At 42.4% G+C, this 23,454-nt stretch overlaps 1 protein-coding gene across 4 annotated transcripts in view; it reads left to right on the top strand.

Moving 5' to 3' along the window:
• Positions 1-16,659, top strand: part of LOC310847353 (bombesin receptor-activated protein C6orf89 homolog) — a 32,196-nt gene extending 15,537 nt beyond the window's left edge. For 3 of the 4 annotated variants that reach the window (XM_083745055.1, XM_083745056.1, XM_083745057.1), the window contains exons 4-8: positions 6,125-6,270; positions 6,377-6,510; positions 8,525-8,651; positions 9,426-9,549; positions 11,402-16,659. In XM_083745055.1, coding sequence (XP_083601181.1) covers positions 6,125-6,270; positions 6,377-6,510; positions 8,525-8,651; positions 9,426-9,549; positions 11,402-11,487 — 617 coding nt within the window. In that variant the 3' untranslated portion in view covers positions 11,488-16,659. The remainder of the gene's footprint in view (positions 1-6,124; positions 6,271-6,376; positions 6,511-8,524; positions 8,652-9,425; positions 9,550-11,401) is intronic. The other variant, XR_014565774.1, reaches the window with a different exon arrangement.
• Positions 16,660-23,454: the final 6,795 nt, after the last annotated feature.

Consider the following 23,454-nt stretch of genomic DNA (forward strand, 5'->3'; position numbering starts at 1 on the left):
GCAAATACCCAGAATTGGCTGCAAAGATAAATTGGGCTCTGTTTGGTAGATGTGATTAATGCACACCCGTACAGATTGCTCTGTGCTTCTATATCTTGCGATGCTAAACATCTCAGTCTTTCAAACTGGGTAAACCTCCTGAAATGGATTCAAAGACTTTAAAGGCATCAGAAGCATTTTAACGGTCCTCCTTTTCCATGAATTTTGTATTGTCTTCTGTTAGGATGTACTGAAGGAAATCAAAGGAAGCATTGTTGATTGCTTGTTACAGAAGTTGATCCTTAAGATCAGGAGTGGGGATCCCCAGGCCTAGGGCCAATACAGCAGCTCCCCAGCCTCTCTGTCTATTGGGAAACCATCCCTCTGGCTAATAATATTACCGACCCTGATTTGTGCCCTTCCTGAGTGCATTTGCCTGGCTAGAATGTGCCCTTGAACTTTTAGGATACAGAGGAGTGTGCAAGTGTGTGTAGAACCTAGCCTATTGTACAAAAGAAAAATTCAAATTAATTGCTCTGTCCCTTTTTACCTCTGGCCGCACCCACCAATACCATGTGGCCCCCTGAAGGGCTATCATTTGCAACCTCTTTTTCTTGATTCTTTCTGCCCCATTGGGCAGAGGTTTTCTGTAATTTAGCCTCTGTGCAGTTGGGAGGTGCACATTGAAGCAATTGTTCTTGCTTACTAAAACATCAAGAATTTGCATGCGTGCTTAAGAATACAATGTCGTTATCAAGTATCTTTTTAAGAAGGCTCTGATGCAAGTTTTCCAGTAACAAACAAGTCATATTGTGATCTTTCTAGAACACATCCCAGAGGTAACACATGAAACACAGCATTCAGTCAGATACTGCAAGCTTTCCTGTGATCCTTGGATGAAGGGTGGTACAGAAATTTGATAAATAGTGATGATAATGAACAAGCCATAAAGAATTAACCACTGTGGTTTCTTCTGTCTCTTGAGAGAATCCCTTTCTCAAAAGTGTAATGATGAAAAAGCTCCCCTCTTTTCTTCTCCTGAGATGTCATTCTGTGTAACATGATTACAGTTACCTATTTGCAAAAGGAGGGGAGAGACCCTGGTGGGAAATAAGCCACCATCTCTTCATTTCCCCCCAATAAGGGGTCATATGCTAACCATCACTTCCAAGCTACAACAACAAAAAGTCTAACCAATAAAAGACAAAGCCTTACTTATCTTGTTGTATTATATGGTATTGTAAAATGACCATTTAAGCTAAGTCTCTCTAATCAAAGGAGATTGATTGAAATCCTTAAATAAGAGACACGGGGGAATGATTAATGGGCTTCAATGTCTGTACACTAATGCGCAAAGCATGGGAAATAAACAAGATGAGCTTAAGCTCTTGGTACAGCAAACTAAATATGACATAATAGGCATCACTGAAATCTGGTGGGATAAGTCCCACGATTGGAATGTAATAATGGAGGGATGCAATCTATTTCAGAGAAACAGACCAGACAAGAAAGGAGGAGGAGTGGCGTTATATGTCAGGGATGTGTATACCTGTGGAGAGATCCAAGATTTAGAAACTCAAAGCCAAAGTGAGAGCATTTGGGTCAAAATTAAGGGAGAGAAGAATAACAGTGACCTCATTGTGGGAGTTTACTATAGATCCCCAAGCCAAACGGAGGACATAGATGATGCCTTCCTGGAACAGATGGCCAAGCATGCAAAAGGAAGGGAGATAGTAGTAATGGGGGACTTCAATTACCCGGATATTTGTTGGATGTCAAACTCAGCCAGGAGCATAAGGTCAAACAGATTCCTCACTGGCCTTGCAGACAACTTCATTGTCCAGAAAGTGGGAGAAGCAACAAGAGGAACAGCCATTTTAGATCTGGTCCTAACCAATGTTGATGACCTGGTTAGTGGGGTAGAAGTGGAAGGATCATTAGGCGCAAGTGATCATGCTCTTCTGAAGTTTACTATACAGCGGAAAGGAGCAGCCAAGCATACTAGGACTCAATTTCTTGACTTTAAGAAAGCCGACTTCATAAAACTTAGGGAAGTGCTGGGTGAGATCCCATGGACAGTAATACTAAAAGGAAAGGGAGTTCATGATGGCTGGGAGTTTGTTAAGAGGGAGATAGTAAAAGCACAACTTCAGGCAATACCAATGAGACGGAAACATGGAAGGTGCCTAAAGAAGCCAGGGTGGCTATCTAAAGAACTTTTAACTGAGTTAAGATTAAAAAAGGATGTGTACAAAAAATGGAAAAGGGGGGAAACCACCAAAGAGGAATTCAAACAAATAGCCAGCACGTGTAGACACAAAGTCAGAAAAGCTAAAGCACAGAATGAACTCAGGCTTGCTAGAGAGGTTAAAAGCAACAAAAAAGGCTTTTATGGGTGTTCGTAGCAAAAGGAAGAACAAAGAAACAGAGGAGAAGATGGTGAAATGCAAACAGGGGACACAGAAAGGGCTGAACTCCTCAATGCCTTCTTTGCCTCAGTCTTCTCCGATAAATAAAACAATGCCCGACCTGAAGAATTTGGAGCAAATGATTCAGCAGAGGAAACACAGCCCAGAATAACTAAGGAGATAGTACAAGAATACTTGGCTAGTTTAGATGTATTCAAGTCTCCAGGGCCAGATCAACTGCATCCAAGAGTATTAAAAGAACTGGCAGATGTGATCTCAGAACCACTGGCAGTCATCTTTGAGAATTCCTGGAGAACAGGCGAAGTCCCGGCAGACTGGAGGAGGGCAAATGTTGTCCCTATTTTCAAAAAGTGGAAAAGAGAGGACCCAAATAATTACCACCCAGTCAGTCTGACATCAATACCAGGGAAGATTCTGGAGCAGATCATTAAGCAAACAGTCTGTGAGCACCTAGAAAGGAATGCTGTGATCACCAATAGTCAGCATGGATTTCTGAAAAATAAGTCATGTCAGACTAACCTGATCTCGTTTTTTGACAGAATTACAACCCTGGTAGATGAAGGGAACGCAGTGGATGTAGCCTACCTTGATTTCACAAGGCATTTGACAAGGTGCCCCATGATATTCTTGTAAAGAAGCTGGTAAAATGCGGTCTTGACTATGCTACCACTCAGTGGATTTGTAACTGGCTGACTGACCGAACCCAAAGGGTGCTCATCAATGGTTCCTCTTCATCCTGGAGAAGAGTGACTAGTGGGGTGCCACAGGGTTCTGTCTTGGGCCCAGTCTTATTCAACATCTTTATCAACGACTTGGATGATGGACTCAAGGGCATCCTGATCAAATTTGCAGATGACACCAAACTGGGAGGGGTGGCTAACACCCCAGAGGACAGGATCACACTTCAAAACGATCTTGACAGATTAGAGAACTGGGCCAAAACAAACAAGATGAATTTTAACAGGGAGAAATGTAAAGTATTGCACTTGGGCAAAAAAAATGAGAGGCACAAATACAAGATGGGTGACACCTGGCTTGAGAGCAGTACATGTGAAAAGGATCTAGGAGTCTTGGTTGATCACAAACTTGACATGAGCCAACAGTGTGACGCGGCAGCTAAAAAAGCCAATGCAATTCTGGGCTGCATCAATAGGAGTATAGCATCTAGATCAAGGGAAGTAATAGTGCCACTGTATTCTGCTCTGGTCAGACCTCACCTGGAGTACTGTGTCCAGTTCTGGGCACCACAGTTCAAGAAGGACACTGACAAACTGGAACGTGTCCAGAGGAGGGCAACCAAAATGGTCAAAGGCCTGGAAACGATGCCTTATGAGGAACGGCTAAGGGAGCTGGGCATGTTTAGCCTGGAGAAGAGGAGGTTAAGGGGTGATATGATAGCCATGTTCAAATATATAAAAGGATGTCACATAGAGGAGGGAGAAAGGTTGTTTTTTGCTGCTCCAGAGAAGCGGACACGGAGCAATGGATCCAAACTACAAGAAAGAAGATTCCACCTATACATTAGGAAGAACTTCTTGACAGTAAGAGGTGTTCGACAGTGGAATTTGCTGCCAAGGAGTGTGGTGGAGTCTCCTTCTTTGGAGGTCTTTAAGCAGAGGCTTGACAACCATATGTCAGGAGTGCTCTGATGGTGTTTCCTGCTTGGCAGGGGGTTGGACTCGATGGCCCTTGTGGTCTCTTCCAACTCTATGATTCTATGATTCTATTCTATGATTCCCCAAAGGGAGTGCTGAAATTTGATTTCCATTGAGGCCAGGCAAATTGCTTATGCTCTGTTTTTCCTATTAAAATTAGAAACAGAATGCCTGATCCTCAAATATAATTTGCCCGTAATTTAAATCACACGCTCCTGTTACATAAGAATGCTAGAAGAGCACTGTTGGTTCAGACCAAAGGCCCATCTTGCCAGTGTCCTTTTCCCCACAGTGGCCAGCCAGATGCCTATGGGAAGCCTGCTAGCAGGACCATATCGTGACAGTGCTTTCTCTGCTTGTGATTCCCAGCAGCTGGTGGTATTTAGAGGCATATAGCCTTGGATACTGGAGGTAGTACACAGCCATCAAAGGTAGTGGTCAATTATAGCCTTATTTGCTGTGAATTTGTCCAATCACCTTTTAAGTTATCAGTTTGGTAGCCTTTACTGTATCTTCTGGTAGTGAATTCCAGAGTCTGAACTATGTGCTTTGTGAATAAGTTCTTCCTCCTGTCTATCCTGAATCTTCCATCCTTCAGCTTCACTAGATTACTCCACTTCTAGTGTGATGAGAGAGAGGGAGAAAGAAAGGCTTTTCTCTATCTACTTCCTTCACACTATGCATACTTTTATGTTGTATGATTATCACCCCCTTACTTGCATTTTTCTAAACTAAAAAAGTCCAAATGTTGGATGATAATTCTGGTTGCCCTTTTCTGAAACTTTTCCAGCCCTGTGATAAGAGTATTTTAGATGCCTCACACCATAGGTTTGTCAATATTGCAATGCTCTTAATTTTTTTTATTTTCAGTCCTTTTAACATGGAGTTTGCTTTTTTCACAGCTGCCATTTTCACTGAGGTCTCATTTCTGGTCATTCAGACCAGATCAGACCCTATTGGCATATATGTGAAGACAGGGATTATTTGCACTAGTGTGCATCAATTACACTTGCTTACATTTGCCACTTTAATGCCCGTTCAACCAGTTGGAAAATATAATTTTGGATCTGCTCACAATTCCTTTTTGTTTGTGCTACCCTGAACAATTTGGTGTCACCAGCAAACTTGGCCACCTCACTGCTCACCCCTAACTTTAGGTTGTTTATGAAGAACTTAAAAAGCCCAGGGTTAAGCAGGGCTTTTTTTCTAGAAAAATAGGTGGTGGAACTTGTTGACCTATTTTAAGGGGAAATACCCACCCAAAGTTGTTGAGCTTTATCAACAGCTTTATCAAAAGCTTTTTGGCAGTCCAAGTACACAATATCTACTGAATCTCTCCTATCCATATGCTTGCTGACGCTGTTGGATAACACTCCAAGGTTAGTTACATGGAATTTACCTTTGTGGAAGCCATGCTAGTCCTTTATTAGGAAGAACCATGTACTACATTTGAGTAGCAAGTATGTACCTGTAATGATGTACCTAATGGTATGCATTGCCATCTGGGGGTGTTCCGGGGGGGGGGGGCGCTCATTCTGAGACAGAACTGTGAAATGACCACTTGTTTGTTCTCGAATGGGGTGACAGGTGTTGCCCATACAGTGGTGCCCCGCAAGACGAATGCCTCGCAAGATAAAAAACTCACTAGACGAAAGAGTTTTCCGTTTTTGAGGTGCTTCGCAAGATGAATTTCCCTATGGGCTCGCTTCGCAAGACGAAAACGTCTTGCGAGTTCTTGCGAGTTTTTTCCCTTCCCCCCCTTTTTCTAAGCCGCTAATAGCCGCTAAGCCGCTAATAGCCGCTCAGCCGCTAATAGCGCTAATCCGCTAAGCTGCTAATGGCCGTGCTTCGCAAGATGAAAAAACCGCTAGATGAAGAGACTCGCAGAACGAATTATTTTCGTCTTGCGAGGGACCACTGTATCAAGTTTAAAGATTCCTTTCCAATGAATTATGTCATGATAGTCCACGGCAATGACAAGTGTGATGTTTGGAATCTGTTACTGTTTGCTTAAGTGAAATCTTGGGGCTCACAAACCACTTATATCCTTTTGCTTCAAAGAGTGTCAAGACTGGTGGGGCTTGGATTGTAGACAGAATGTGTCTCAGACTGCCAACTGCTCCTGCTCCGTGAAGAACCTTGTGGCTGCTGCTGACCTAGGGCAGCTACCAGAGAAACTACTGCAAACTCAGCCTCTCTTCATCAAGGTAACTTCACAGTGTGGGATGCCTGTCAGAATGTGGCCTACTCATTGGTTGTATGAGAAAACACAACTCATAAAAATACCATTCCATCTCCTCTCTTTTTCACAAGACAGGACAGTATCGGTCTTATGCTGAAATGAAGCATTTTCAGTCTCTGTACCCCGGATTGACAGATTTCATCATACTGGAGGAATCAGCTGAGAGATGGAGCAGTCATCCAGGGCAAGGAGTTCACATTTTCTGGTGAGTGAGTTTGAGCTATTCACTGAAATTGTAGACACACACACTTTCTTGAATTTGACCCAAGTGAACTTTCTGGGATGCGTCTTCCAAAAGGCTAGGTGGGTGGGTGGCGGGTGAAGAACGCTAGAAAGGATGATGTGGATTTGCTGTTTTTGTAGCTGTCTTATTCTGATATGTAATGTATCATCTTGACCCAAATGGAAAATTGGTCTGCTCAATTTTATTTCCTTTATATATTTATTACATTTTTAATCCCACCATTCCTTCAAGGAGCTTAAGGTAGTGTACGTAACAACCCTGTGAGGTAGGTTAGGCTGAAAATGAGTGACTGGCCAAGGTCACCCAATGAGCTTCATGGCTGAGTGGGGATTTGAACCCTGGTCTCCCAGGTCCTAGTCAGACACTCTAACCACTACACCAGACCAGCAATCAAATTTATAATGTGGCATTTTGGCACATGTGCCTTGGGATTCTGAGAGGGCCTTTTGTGGTAGGATTCCTTAAGCATTTAAAAATACCAGCAGATTTCTTTCCAAACATGGTTTGACGGAAAGTTTGGTGTGTGTGTTGCGGAGGTGAAATACACAGAAAAATACAATGGAGTTGGGATGTGAAACTCAACAGAACTATTTTGGTTTCCCCGGTCAAATTCTGCCTCTTAGATGCCTGTATCTTCCCCCACATGCAGGGGCAGCAGAGGTCCAATTCACATTGTGCAGGTTACAGACTTTGCAGAAGCCTCTACAGTGCATGCAAGTGGTGCCACCAATACATGCCACTACTTACAGGCCTTTAAAAAGGCCAACTACATTGAGTAACTAATGGATTCAGAGAAGCCCATATTTGGCTGGAATTTGTTCAACCCCCAGAATTTCTGCAGAAATCTCTCCCTACCCCTGCAATTTAGAGTATTTTATTCCAAAAAATGCTGCTTGCTAGTTTTGCCAATTCTTGTTTAAAATGTTGTCTAACAGCCCCATACATTCAGGTTACAGACTCCACTAACCCAGAAATAGTACCTCTGGTTAAGAACTTTGCTTCAGGATGAGAACAGAAATTGCGTGGCGGTGCGGTGGCAGAGGGAGGCCCCATTAGCTAAAGTCGTACCTCAGGTTAAGAACGATTTCAGGTTAAGAACGGACCTCCAGAACAAATTAAGTTCTTAACCCCAGGTACCACTGTACTGAATTGCTCCAGTGTTGAGTATGTGTGTGAGAGAGAATAAAGGGCTCTTCAGTTGCTTGGAGATAAATTCTCAAAAGGCAACAACATCACCTAAGTCACTTTATTTAAGCTGCTCACTTCAGAGGCTGCTGCTCAGAGGTTGCCAAAGAAACTAGCATGCAGCAACAACTTAAGGCTACAATCTTAAACCGAAGCGAATGTGTGCATAGATACAGGACCTAAAGATTTTAGGCTTTGAGTCATATTTGGTCACTTCGTAATTGTGGGACACGGTGTTGTCTCTCATTCAGTGCTGTTCTTACTTTATGAACTTGTGCTAGACAGTTTGGGTGCAGAATATCAAGCTGTGAATCATGACGGATCCCCACACTGGGATTTCTAAAATGCGTCCCTGCCCTCCCTTTTCTTGGAATGGCGAATAGGCTAGGATTCCCAAACTCTTTCCCATGTGGTTTTAGTTAATGTTTGACTAGGTGACGCCTTCCTTTATTTCCCTTCATCAGCATTTTATTAAATGAACTTGACATTTATATATATATATATATATATATATATATATATATATCGTCGTTGCATCAGCCTCTTTGTTCCCTGAGCATATTGTTTTCTTGGGAGGTGATAGGTGATCTGAACTCATCCCAAGGAGTCCCTGTCTCTAGTTCAAGCTCTGGGAAAATCACATTCTTATGCTTTTCCCCGCTTTTTGGTCACTTTTGCAAAATGGAGGCAATAATAGTGATTCAGGATGACAGAGGTGGATATCTTTTGAAGGGACTTGGCAGCAATGTAAGATGCTAAGCACAGTCTGGTTCTCTAAAATGCCCCATAGGCAAAATCCTCTGAATAAAACTCGGATTCTGCAGGAGATTTTCCCCATCTTCTCTTCACTGCTGCTTCCAAAGACTATTTCTCTGAAAAGCTGTTTTCTCATTCACAACTCAAGACTTCAGGATAAGGTGAGCATTTTAATGCTTCTTGAAATATTTTTTGTGCTGCTTCTCCGAAAGTTCAAAGCAGTTTACATCACAATAAAATGCATAACGAAAACGAAAGAAAAAAAGGCACCTAAACATCAGCAGAAAATGTTTCCCCAGACAATGGCAGGGTCCCCTTTCTTTATATACTTATATACTTATATACGATATATACTTGCACCTCCGGGTGCAAGTAGATAAATAGGGACCGCTTACCAGCGGGAAGGTAAACGGCGTTTCCGTGTGCGGCTCTGGCTCGCCAGAGCAGCGATGTCACACTGGCCACGTGACCCGGAAGTGTCTCCGGACAGCGCTGGCCCCTGGCCTCTTGAGTGAGATGGGCGCACAACCCCAGAGTCTGTCAAGACTGGCCCGTACGGGCAGGGGTACCTTTACCTTTTACCCCTTTCTTTGGGGGGAATGCATGCACAATTTTCTGCAGTTGTCCCAATGTGCCTTATGCTCAGCAGTCTCAGATAAATGGTGGTGGTGATCATTACTTGTCCACATTTCTCCCCAAGAGCATAAGTGCACATGTAGGTTGCGGCAGTAGCATTCAGCACCTAGTCCATTCTAAAAGGCAAAGTGCTTCAGATGGTAGTTATGGGAAACAGCTCTGTGGTAGTCAGCTCTTCTGCATCTTTGTGTCACCTGGGTTAATTCGGCAGGGAAATGTTCCTTCATTCTCTTGCTTTCCAATAAAGCTCTGAAAGGGCATGGGATAATTTGAAGCTTCTTCATCTTCATATTTTTCAGACATACAGACTGCAGAGCACCTTTGTGGTTGGAAGTGGTCAGCTTACCTTAAATGTTATCCCTTCTCCATTGTGCAGAGAACATTGCAAAACAGTGATAGTGGAGCTGGAAGCCGGGGATATTGGTAAATACAAATACAGATGATGTGACACTGCAGCCATGTTGCATTCTGGGAGCTGTTCATTGCATCCCATTGAACCTTATACTCTGGAAAAAGGCAAGCAGTGGCTTGCTGCTCGTGATTATGCCCTGCTAAATGTTCTAATCTTTATTATGCAGCAGAGGAGAAAATGTATTCCACACCCTGTCTTTTGGGGGAAAAATATGAACTCTGAATACACAATGTGGTATTCTGAATTGGCTTTTCCCAACCTGGAAGGATGCCTCGCCATTGTGGGAAGCTTGAGATCAGCGCTTTGTAGCAGTTAAAAGCCAAATAACTGTTTAGAGTAAAGGGCATGCTATATTGCGTAATGTCGCTACGCCACTAAGCAAACCCATCTTGATATAGAACACTAGACTTAACATTTGCTACATTTCAAAGAAGAGAGTGTAGAAGTGGGAAAGGAACAGAGAAGGGCTCAGGTGTAAAGAGGCGTGCTAGCAAAATAATTATGGTGATCTACTGTAGTAACAATGAAGGAGTTTTGTGGCACCTTAAAGATTTAGAAATGTGGGGTGGAATCCTTTGCACTCATCCCTTTAGCACAACAGAACATTCCCCTGTCTTCTACACATGCCCAGAATCCTCTCCAAAGGTGCTGCAGAGGGTTGGGGAAACAGACTTAGGGAGCACTAGGGGAGGAAAGGGGGAAATTCTGTTGCACAGGTGTAAATCCTTATGCTAACAGAACGAATTACTTAGCACTACTTTGGATACAATCCATATTGTGTCATGGAAATTCATAGGACAGGATCCATCTTCACTGGGTGCATCTAGTGAAGTGATTTCTGGCTATGAAAGCATGTACCACAATACATTCATTAGTTTTTTACAGTAACGTGGAAGTCTCTGTAAAACTTTAGGGTTCTGAAAAAATAGAAGAACTGACCTATATGACTTGACGTAGTAAATGTTTTTAATCTTTAAGGTGCTCTATTATCAATAGAGATGGGACGCAGGTGGCGCTGTGGGTTAAAGCCTCAGCGCCTAGGACTTGCTGATCGAAAGGTCGGCGGTTCGAATCCCTGCGGCGGGGTGCGCTCCCGCTGCTCGGTCCCAGCGCCTGCCAACCTAGCAGTTCGAAAGCACCTCCGGGTGCAAGTAGATAAATAGGGACTGCTTACCAGCGGGAAGGTAAACGGCGTTTCCGTGTGCGGCTCTGGCTCGCCAGAGCAGCGATGTCACGCTGGCCACGTGACCCGGAAGTGTCTCCGGACAGCGCTAGCCCCTGGCCTCTTAAGTGAGATGGGCGCACAACCCCAGAGTCTGTCAAGACTGGCCCGTACGGGCAGGGGTACCTTTACCTTACCTTTATTATCAATAGTGTGGGGCAGGAGAAATATATAGAATGCCTTTCTTTGCTGTTAGGCCTAAGGAACTGTAAGAGAGGATTTTTTTAAAAAAGGGAAATTCTTTTTCTAATTTAATTTCTATGGGATGGAGTGAAGCCTTCAAGTCTAAGGGTTGCACCCAACACTGCCATTGCAGTTGTGCCATGGAACTTCCCACTCTTCTTCCCTGCCGTCCCTTCTGCATCCTCCAAATCTGCTTCAGAGGAACCCTCTAAAGGTTCCTCTGAAGATTGGGGAACCCTCAGGAGCAGATTTTGGAGGTACGCAGGAAGTGGAGAGGAAGGGACATCCTTTTCTGTGAGCAGAACTCCACACACACAGCATTGGATACAATCCTAACAGTATAAGTATGTTTTGAAAGGTAAGCTCAGTTCATAGACAAGACTGTCAATAGCATTGTCTTTACAAAGAATAGTAATGCAGATCACTTTTCCAATGTTTTCTCATTTTTCTCCCTAAAGGATTTGCAAATGTGGATTATTGGACAACAGGCTTTAACTCCAGGGGATCAGAACCTACTGTTGTTTGTGATGGAGCTGCCAGTTAAAAACTGTCGAGAGGTGCCTTTTGCTGAGTAAGAGCACTCGGGATCCAAGGCGAAGGAAATGGAACACAGAAGATTTAAGGATGGTTAGCCACCATTTCCAAGGATGTATCTTTACCCCGTTGTGTGCACCTGCAGTGAAGGAAGGAATACACTTTAGAAGGGCATCTTCTCTTGACCTTCAAGATAACTTTGGCCTTTCCTTCAAACATCTTGGTAGGAGTTGGAGGTGCCCCCCCTTTCCTTGTGTGTAGATTTCTCCTTGAAAGCAGATGTGTTCTGGTGTGGGGTGAGGGTGGAATTGCTCTTTTGACACACTGTACAAGTGTGCAATGCACTCTACAAGTTTCTTTTTCCACCTCTTCCCTAGTGTTGAGATACGCATTCTTGCTGCTTTCTTGGCCTGGGTCAGTTTAATGCCAGATCCAAGATTTTTTTCAAAATGACTAATAGTTGCGTCAAGCAGCCAAATTTGCTAGAGGGTTTCTTCTTCTTTTTAACATTTCAGAACATGCCAAGCACTACTCTTCTGAAAACTAGGTCTTTTTGAGCTGTCTAGGTTGGACTACTTTGGTCTCATTTAATCACTGCCTAGGAAATTAAAACGTTTTGTGCATATTTTGCTTGAACACTGTCCAGCTCTTGTTTCAAAGATGCTGATGGGTGGACGCTTTTGCGGGCAGGATTGGAACAAACAGATTCTTAATGCTTGGCCCATGAATAATCTTGCCCTCTTCTTTCCCCGTATGTTTTGTTAGTGTTTTCTCATGTCTTAATCCATGGTTTTGAATACATGTTGATTATTCTTGAGCTCCTTCCAAGCTTTGTGCGTTTCCTCTAAAGGCTCATCTGTGCCTTTAGAGAGGATCAGTTTCAAGCATGTGCTGTCTACATTTGTAGTAGTGCTTCCCAGGAGTGAATCTTTTAGGTTCCTGTTGTGTTAAGACAATTTGCAGATGTGTGAGGTTGAAGACGGATCCCAGTTAATGAGGGCTGGGGCATACAGTTTAGCATGTTTTATGTGCTATTGGGGATTATTTTGTTTCAACCAAGTTAACAATGCAACTTTCCACGTGAAAAGTAAAAAAAAAAGTTCATTTGTAAATATAGGTCAATTTTAAGGAAGAAATTCAAGCAATCTCTCTATCTTTGCTAGAAGATAAGGTGGGATATATTAATTTTATGATAATAGCAATTAAGGGCCCCTAACTGGGTCCCATTCTACTTGATTTTCTGCAGATATGCAGACTGCATCTTCGCCACCTTTTTTCTGTATATATTCTATTTTGGAAACATGCATAAACTGATTTGCAGTCTTAAGTGGGAGATGCATATGATGGTGAACTTAGCTGTATGTGTGTTTAAAAGATCAGTATATAAATAATAGGCAGCACTATAGAGACTTGGGTTTTTGGAGGGTTTTTGCATTTAATCTGCCTCATTCTTTAGCGTTTCCCTTAACCAGATGGTGAACCTCCCTCCCACCTTCCTTTTCTGCGTAGAGGAAATTCTCACACTTTTTATTAACCTACTTGGAAGTCCATAAAGAAAAACAACAACTCTACATTAGAGCCCCAGTATCATTTTAAGCAGGTTTGTGATAATAGCAAGTTCAGTAGGAAAACCGTACTTTGTTTAATTCTAATGAAAAAGCAGAGGGATTTAACTGAGACAGAACAACATGTTCATATAAGTTGAAAAGGACCACATTCCACATAAGTTAATAGAAGTTTTGCGACATCATCGTTTTACTCTCCTGGCACCTCTGCTGCTGGGATTTACACACTGAAGCCAGCAGGTATCAAAATTCTTATGTACCAGCTTTTAACCAAGGGTTATTGTAGATTTACACAGAGTACAGTTTGCCCTGAATTGTGGTGTGTCGGCATCCTCCCCCCCCCCCCCCCGTAAGTAATGCAAATAGCAACAAATCCAAAGTAGAATTTTACATGATGGAAGATACAGAGATTGATCAACCCTTACATGAACAAAGCTTTGATAAACTCTTACATGAACAAAGCTTTGATAGTGAAATGCCTGTATTTTAGAGAATTGTGTTAGTGATGCTAACTGCTTAATAGTTGGTAGGGGGTGGGGAAGAATCAGTGTTTCAGTCAACTCGGGGTCTCTAGAGAGGAATAGTTTTAAAGGCCAGTTTATACATGTGCTGCACAAGTGTTCCCATAAAAATGCTTTCTCTTTCCCAACCTCAAATGCCAGTCAGGAAATAGTCTCTTGGCCGAAGATAATGAATTTGTCCTGCATATGGACTGGCTTTCCACGTGCTCTTGGTCTTTGCATAGGTTTCCAGATCTTTGTCTAGGAGGTGCTATGCACATGTCCAAGCCTCATTCCCTCTGGAGTTTACATCATTTGTTTTCAAACTTCCAGTACATTTTCTCCTTCTCTTTCACAAGCTGCAAGGAATTAAAACAAGTAATTGCCCAACAAGAATCAGAGCTCCAAGTTCTCTGATTTTCAACTGATTAAGAGCATTCAATTAGATCAGAGTTTCTCTTGTCTGGTTTTTGCAGTACAAGCTACCATTCTGAAGCGTTTTTAAGCACCTGTTACTGTCCTTTTCGGCAATGGCTAAAGAAGTTGTGTCGGCACCTTTTTGCATTTATGGTTGGAGAATATGGAAAAGAATCTTTGCCTAGATGAGGTTCATTGCAAACTAAAACTTAGCACCTGTGACTAAGTATCTAATGATGCAAATATTAAGCGTAAGAAACCTATTCTGGAGACAAGTCAGTCTCATCAAAGCAAAACACTCAAAGTCATTGGTGTTTGTGATGCACAATCAAAGTGGAATAGTTTCCAAAAGTCTGCAGGAAGCATGTGCTGAGAACCCTTGGAAGTTGGACAAATTCCAAACGCTGTTGCTATTTGTGATGAAATGTTCTGGTGACACACTTTTTTGAAAGAGAAGCTCAGCAAGGAATAAATGCAAATATTGGCTCTCACTATTTTTCACACCCCTTGAATCCTATATATTGCTTCTGTTGCATGCCATTAATTCTTTCCTGAAGAAAATGTTTTTGGTTCCTTCTGTGATCTTAGCAGTGTACCTTGGCCTGCTTTGCTCTTTTCATCTTCTGAAGAAGCAAACTGTCTCATCTGCTGTGCTGCAATATTTACAGAGATCAATGACTGTCTGAAATTACAGCACATTCCTAAATCCTGTGACTAAAATCCTAAGGAGGGGCTCGTCATGGCGCCATGGGTTGGCAGGTTTAGTTGTTCACTTTGACAAGCCAAGATATGAAGATCATTTGCCAGTTTCTTAGTAATAAAGATTTTTCCTTATGAGCAAATCAGATTGCCTTGGTGAACTGAAGTGACGTGACATAGAATTATAGAATTGTAGAGCTGGAAGGGACCCCAAGGGCCATCTAGTCCAACCCTCTGCAATGCAGCCATCTCAGCTAGGTAATACATGGCAGATGGCCATCCAACCTCTGCTTAAAAACCTCCAAGGCAGTAATGTTCACCACCTCTTGTGGGAGCCTGCTTCACTGTTGAGCAGCTCTTACTGTCAGAAAGTTCCTCCTGCTGTTTAGTCAGAATCTCCTCTTATGTCCAACATGCCCCTCCTCTACATGCCCAACTCTCTCAACCATTCCGCGTAAGGCTTGGTTTCCAGACCCTTGATCATCTTGGTCCCCCCTTCCCCCCGCACACACTCCAGAATGTCAGTATCCTCCTTATGTTGTGCTCATAACTGGACACAGTACTCCAGGTGCGGTCTGACCAAAGCAGAATAGAGCGGGACTATTACTTCCCTTGATTGGGACACTCTGCTTCTGTTGATGCAACCTAGAATAGCATTAGCTTTTTTGCTTCTGCATCACACTGTTGATTCACGTTAAGCTTGTGGTCTACAAAGATCCCTAGATCCTTTTCACATGTACTACTGGCAATCCAAGTGTCCCTCATCTCATATTTGTGTAGCTGGTTCTTGTCCCGTTCCCCAGTCTGTTAAGGTGATGTTTTATCTTCAGTTTTATCTTCAGCGCCATTGGCTACCCATCCCAGGGTGGTGTCATCTGCAAATTTGATGAGCATCCCCTCAATACCTTCATCCAAGTAATGGCAGGAAGAAGTGAATGGGGTGGAGAGAAGCTTATTGGTCATAAGGCATTCAATAAAGGCTTTCCCAGTTGCCTAGGAACATGGACATCTATTGTTTAAATTGGCATGATTCCCTTCCACCCAGCCCCCTTGGCAACCTTCAGACTTAGTTTCAAAAAGCCCTGTGCAATTTTTCTGAAGCAAAGTAGAGTTTGGAGCATTCTTAGTCTTTTTCAACAATGATAAAGAGAGCAGAACCCTTCCTGATGCAGAATGGGAGAAGATTGTGTGTGTGTGTGTGTGTGTGTGTGTGTGTGTGGTATCTGGAGAGTTTTAGATTTGAAAGGGAAGGGGCAACCCCATTTCATTAAGACCTGTTATGAATTGGGCTTGCAGGATCAGGCCTTCCTTGAACCACTGTTCTGCCAGATGATGATCATCCTTAGGATTCATTAGTTACACTGGCGTCTCTGGGCTCCCTGGGCCCACAAAGACCAAATCACAAGTGTCAAGAAATTCAGCTGCTTTGTAACCAGTGAATGGAAGGCATTAGCATCTCAGAGTATTGGGCTCTTTTTCTTTGTTTATCTTATGTAGGGAAATGTATAGTTTGAGGAAGCCTGAAAATGATGGCTTTTAAAAAGGAAACTATGTAATTTGCTCTTTCATTGAATGTGGGAAATGCTGGGCTTTCCTGTTGTATTTGAGACTTGAACAAATGACTCTTTATTTTTTATTAATGTTTTTTGTCTGTTCAGGGAATATGGGTAAAATGGCTCACTGTTATACATAATAATGGCTCAGGGGTAACAGGGAAAGTAACTGTATGTACACATACAGTTTTGGACAAGCGTATACACCAAATTATGGAACTCTGTTTCTAATAAAAGAATGTAAATATGCAATTTTATGAACAATTATAGATTAATATATTGCAACAATTTGTAAATACTTGGGAAATGCCTGTAAATAATGTAAATATGTCAGATTTGTATGTTTGTGGGTGGGGTCAATTTCTACTTTTTGCAATTAAATACAGCTGTTGATGCACTTTCCCCCATATGGCTCTTTTTGTTTATTAAAGACACAGTGTCACTAAAAGCCACTGTTTTCTTTGTCCTCCTTCATAGATTAATGAAATCTGTGTGTGGGAATATGTTTTTTAGGAATCTCAAATACACCCTTCCGTGCAGTTCTGAAAAGACAGCATTTCTGCCAATAAATAAATACACGATTTATTTTCCAAGGAAACATAAATCTGGAAAACAAAGCCAAGTTACATTAGCTTGCCTAATTTTGATTGTAGTGTTTGGCTCTGTAGAACTTGGGGATAGTGTTCTTAAAGTTTGGGGTCAAAAAGAAGAAAGGGGGAGACGTGCAGGTGATATAGTGAAGACAGACACATTTGAATATTAGAGTGGAACACAAGGGGAAAAGATGGTTTCAAAAGCAGGGGCCCTCTTTGAAGAGACAGCTTCAAATCACGGGTAAGTGCCATTCTGATATCATTTAGTTGTTAGATTTAGATTTCCTATTTGTGTGCTACTTTTGTATGACTTGCTTTTGTACCATTTTGGAAAACTGAACAGAGCACGAGAAATGATGGGAGGAATTTCTTCAATTTCAGTTTCAGATCTGAGGGAATATCCATAGAGAGGAGGAAAATAATATATCAATGGTATGTGACCTCAGTGAAAGTAAATGCATTTTTTTAAAAAACAAACAAACCCCAAATGCTTTCAAATGTTGGAAATGTTATAATGATTACACCAAATTTATCTCAGGTTGATCCTTGGGTAGAAGGTGGTGTCCTTCAAAGAACAAGTATTTGACTTGCATTTGATGTGTTTTCTTTTGAGCCTTTGTTAGGATGGCTGACAAATGTTGTCTAAATCGTTGCAAAATGTGTTTATGGCAAAAATTAGAAAGTGGCATCAGTACCCACTGTTAAGGGGAAACAATAAAGTCCTGCGACATCTTAAAGCAGGAGTGGCTGAACCACCAGATGTTGCTGAGACTCTTAATTTCCGTCAGCCCCAACAGCATTGCCATTGGACAGGGATAATGGGATTTGTAGTTGAACAGCATCTGGAATGCCAGAGGTTAGCCACCTGCCTTTAAGACTAACACATTTTTTTAAAGGCATATAAAGTTTCAAGGACTTGAGTTCACTTCACCAGATGCATGAAATGTTATCCTTAGTTGACAAGTACATGTACACATGATTTGAAGATGGAAGGGGAATGGTCAGCTGTAAACAGAGTCATCAGAGGGAAACGAAATGCAAAATAAAAATACAGTGGTGCCTCGCAAGACGAAAAGAATCCTTTCCGCGAGTATCTTCGTCTTGCGTTTTTTTCGTCTTGCGAAGCAAGCCCATTAGCGGCTTAGCGGATTAGCACTATTAGCGGCTTAGCGGGCTTAGTGGATCAGCTGATAAGCGGCTTAGCGGCTTGGGAAAAAGGGGGGGAAGGGGGAAAAACCCGCAGGAACTCACAAGACATTTTCGTCTTGCGAAGCAAGCCCATAGGAAATTCGTTTTGCGAAGCACCTCCAAAACGGAAAAACCTTTCGTCTAGCGGGTTTTCCATCTTGAGAGGCATTCGTCTTGCGGGGCACCACTGTAAAAATGCAGAGCGTTACAATTATGCTACAGTGCAAATGGATATAAAATTATTAGACTGACCATTTCTAGTAGTGATACAGACATCCTGCCATCGTGGAATAAGACCTGTTACTGTCAGGCCATGGGTGTTAGAACTGACCCTGATAAGTCATAATTCAGTGGTTTTATAATGGAGTCTCCCTTTGACAGTTCTTCAGATCAGGAATGGCCTCCAGTAACCGTATGGAAATTGTTGCTGTTAAAGAATAGCTGATTTGAAGTTTTAGATATAGCCGAAATGAGTAAGCTATTGGATAAGGTGCAGGAAAGGACTAGTTGTGTTATTTCGGTTGGTTTTCTGGAAAAGTGAGACACACTTGTTTATGTCAGGCATGAGGAACCGCTGGCCAAGATAGGCCCACCAGGAGAACTTGTTTGATTCACAAGATCATTTCCCCCTAGCACTCCCAAGAGTTCTTCTTCAAGTGGGGCTTGCATTCAGTGCCTTTAAAATTTGGAGCCAGGTGCAAGCTCTGTTGGGATCGACTCCACTCGGGGCCTCCCAGGTGGAGCCCATCCCTGTGGCAGCGATTGTCTTTTGTAGACATGGCTTGAATCCAAGCTGCGCCTATAAAGGAAGAAAGGAAAGACTCAGGGGCGCAATCTGGATTCCTTTCCTTTGAAGTTCCCCCTCCTTCTGCATTTTTTATTTATTTAACAAATTTTAAATGCCGCTTGATTGTAATAAATCCTCTAAGCAGTTTATGGGAAATATTCAGGTTATCAGTAAAACAGTTAATTTTAATAATCTTTAAATGTTTTTTAACAGCAAATAAATAAATAAATAAAATGAAGCATATCTATGGGCCTGGATAAGCTTGCTTAAACGAATGTTTTATGCAGGTGCTAAAAATGATGTCAATAGGCAGGGAGTTCCACAGCGTAGGTCGTGCCACACTAACAGACTGATTTCCTACAACTGTGGAATGAGTATAGCGTGGCACCGGTAACAGTGCCATTTCCACAAATGGAGCGGTTGAGTGAGCATATATGGGGTAAGGCAACCCCACAAGTAAACTGATCCCAACCTGTTGAGGGCTTCCTATACTAAGGAACACCTTGAACTTGGCCAGTTACAAATCAGCAACCAGTCTGGAATAGAACCTCAACTATTTAGATGTTTTATAGAAATAAAACATGACATTGAATTGTCCTGCAAGACAATAAGATACAAATTCTAGGGCGTTCTTGTTGGTCCAGAGAAGTCAAGAGGCATATTGTCTCACGATGCAGCAACTCAAGCTCCTAACCTACCAACAAAGATAACAAACCTACCAAGAAACCTAGAACACATTCACTTGTTAGTAAAAGGAGCTTAAACATATTGCACATGCTCCTCCTGGAAGCACCCTCTCCTGTGGATCCAACTGAAGGAGCAGCAGAACCCCCACCGTCCAATATTCTCGCCCTATGCCGTGTTTGGTTTCCTCGGAGCTACAATGCTGATCTCCAGCATTAGGTAAAGTTTTCCTGCCCCAGGTTTTGACTGTGCATAGGGCTATGGGTGCTGCAAATTTCTACGTACACTGAAAGCTCATACCACTTTTTTATATACCGCTTCCCCACCTCTGAAAAAAGCTCCCATCCAATTGCTAGGGAGTCCTCTTGCTTATTGTAGTAACTGCGGCACTGCGTATTGTCCATGTGTGCCCCACGTGTCATCTCTCCCATATTTGCTTGGAAATACTTTTAACTACCTTGTTTGGGTCAGGCTTTGAATGACCCATTTTGCATGAAGGAGGGAGGGGGGAGAGAAATGGACAAATGTCTGACTTTTATGGTTCTCCAGTGATCAGGGTATGTTGAACTATGCCTATATAATTTTTTCAAGGCCACTCCCAACATGTGCAGGTTTTCCTTGCGATTTTGAAGCTCCAGTGAGACTCGAGCATCTCCACAGATTGTTGCACACGACTTGTACATGGAGCAATATACAGTGGTACCTCGGGTTAAGAACTTAATTCGTTATGGAGGTCTGTTCCTAACCTGAAACTTGAAGCACCACTTTAGCTAATGGGGCCTCCTGCTGCCACTGTGCCGCCGCTGCACAATTTCTGTTCTCATCCTGAAGCAAAGTTCTTAACCCGAGGTAATATTTCTGGGTTAGCGGAGTCTGTAACCTGAAGCGTATGTAACCTGAAGCGTATGTAACCTGAGGTACCACTGTATTGGAATACATACTGTAGAAAGATAAAAAGAGTGATGTGTTATTTAGATGTCAGTCAAAATAATGTTTAGAGCTTGGGCATTTAATGCATCTAAAAACAGCATTATTATTATTATTTGCCTTGATGCAATATCAAGCTATTGGATGAAGCTACCATGCATCTGGATTAGCCCACATCTGCCCACTGTGAGTTCTTGGCATTCTTCTGAAACATCTGGCTTTGGTTGTCCTTTGAGGGGATATGATAGCTGCATCCCAGCACTGAGCCAGTAGGACAGTTCATATGTTCCTAACGTTTTATGTGCAGAAATACAGGGCCTCACCGCATGCCTGTCATCTTGGCTCCCAGTCTACAATGTGTCAAAATGCGAAGCACATGCAGCTGTTACGTAGCCACATTTGTTTTTCCCCAGTTACAACCGGGCTTGTTATAGTTGGACCATACATTTCTGTGCTAAAGCACTTAATAATAATGAGAGCCACATTTTCATGCGCTTACCTAATATTTGTCTAGCAGGCCCCGTAGAAGACAAGTTCGTCAGTCTGTGGGTGGGAAGTCGATCTGTCTTCTAGAATTTGGTGTAACAAATATCAGTTCCAAAACAAACAGTTCTGGATAGGACCCTGAAATGGGGGGGAGGGACCCAACCCAACCTTCCCAAACCAATTTTCGTTATTGTTCAGCACAATAGCATAGGCAGTGTTAATATTATCCAGATGCATAGAAATGTTTCAATTAAACCACAGTCAGATGTAATATTGTGCTGAGTTGATGTACTGTGTTTGTTGTGATCTGCTCTATGACTGTTCTATGGAAGAAGGTGGGATATTAATCCAATAAATGATAATTTGGGACTCTGCAGCCTCAAGAGAAATGGGTGAAGTGCAGGTGCTGCTGGGTAATTGGATTCCAAGGTCGTGGGATGAAATTGAGGAGAGGATGGCAGCCTGGAAGCCAGATGGTTTGAGTACATAACGCCAGTTCTGACCTGACTGCACTGGCTGCCATTTAATTTCCGGGCCCAATTGAAAGTCTATATGACCTATAAAGCCTTAAACAACTTGGGACTGCAATGCCTCAAGGACTGCCTCTCCACATATGAACCAACCCAGACCCTGCGATCATGATCTGAGGCCCTTCTTCGTGTGCTTCCTCAGTGAGGAGTCCAGAGGGTGGCAACATGAGAATGGGCCTTTTCTGCAGTGGCTCCCCATTTGTAGAATGCTCTCCCCTGGCAGGCACGCCTGGTGCCTTCATTGCATATCTTTAGGTGTCAGGCAAAAGCATTGCTCTTTTTCCAGACCTTTGGCTAATTAAGCAAGCTATGGCCTTTAAACTCTGTTTGTGTGGGTATTGTTTTAGTTTCTTACTATGTTAGGTAGTTTTGTGTTTTTATATATTGTAACCTACCCTGTGAGCCTCAGATGAAGGGCGGTATAGAATAATAATAATAATAATAATAATAATAATAATAATAATAATAATAATAAATTTTAAACTGGGCTTTTCAGAGTGTCACTTCTGCTCTGATTGAAGTCACCTCATTTGTTTTTCTGCATTCCTCTTTTTTCTCTCCATCGCTACTGGAATACTTGCTCACCTGCTTGTTTATCCCCTTCGGCACATTCACTCACATTACAGTGTCCTGATGAAGTGCTGCAAGCAAGGATTTAAGCGGCTCTTTTTGGTTCTCCAGTTTCTTTTCTGCTGCTAATGAGTTTTCAAAATGTTTCCTGAGCTGTTTTCACTCTGAATATTTCCTTCTAGGTTATATTGGCCAATAAACTTGGTGCAATTTGTTAGTAGTACTATATTGGCGCTGTAACTCTCCCATCGGTTTGACTTCACCCTTGAACACGCACTCTTCCATTGCCTCCCGAGACAGACAGGTGCCAACTGACTGGTTGTTAAAATACTCTGTTAAAATTCCTGATGTTCTGAGTTTTAATCCCTGTACTCATTATAGTGAAATTGGTCTGGAGCATAATGGAGCATGTGTGTATACATGTTGGTAAAGTGAGTTGGTACGGTTATGATGATGATTACAATTTATGAATTGCTTTCTAAACTGCTGTTTCAAGGTGATTTGCATGTAAGATAATTAAAAGCAGATAAAAACACAAAAGCTTTTTTTTTTAAAAAAAGGTGTGAAACCTTAATAAGCGGACACTTTTATGCAGCTGGGAGAGACTGTTAAAACACTGCCCCACTCTTCCGTAGATAAGACAGAAAGATACCATGGTCAATGAAATCAAAAGCTGATGCAAGATTTGCAGAGGAAGGACTTGGGTGTTTTTCTGGGAAACTCAAACCTGAGCTGCACTCATGTTTGGTCATGGTAGCTGATCTTGAAGCCTTCCTTAATGGTCTCTGTGCAGTTCCACACATCAGGCATTTTTTAAAAAAGAATGCCATGGCTGTGGGAGCAAGCTCCCTCTAGGCACAGCTGGTTTGCCTGGGTGAGAAACGTCTTATAGACTCTTGCCCATGTTATAGGCTCTTGCCGCCCACTGTCAGAAATCGACAAAGAATGCATGTCATAACAGACTCTTGAGCAACTCTGTGGGAGCAGGCCATCTCTGCAGTTAAATCTTTGGCCAGGGCCACTATGACACTGAGTTCAGTTTCACCCTGTTTGCCCTTGCTATTGTCTCTTCAATCAGTTTCAGTTGCTGTGACAGCTCTCGTTGGCTACACAGTGAGCCCTCTTGCTTCCACTTATTGGTACTTACTCAAATGTCTTTCATATTCGATTGCAGTCTATAGAGTACTCAAGTAGCAAGTGGGTTGTGTGGAAGACTTCCCTCTTGGGTTTGAGACCACTAGGAGACCACTTGAAGACTTTTGTGTCAGATAGGCGTGAATGCATGAGATGCAGGATGAGGGCCGTCCACTTTCACAGAGTTGATTTGCCAATCTATTATGTTGTGTGTGTTTGGTGGATTTCTTAATATTGCAAACATGAGTTGATGTTCCTCCCACAGGCAAAATGGTTGTGCCAGTCAAAGGAAATTTACCTCCGAAGTTATTACCTTTGTTTTTTTGAAAAATATCCTTTAAACT

The sequence above is a fragment of the Podarcis gaigeae genome (assembly GCF_964106915.1).
Source record: "Podarcis gaigeae genome assembly, chromosome: 6".
Lineage (NCBI taxonomy): Eukaryota > Metazoa > Chordata > Lepidosauria > Squamata > Lacertidae > Podarcis > Podarcis gaigeae.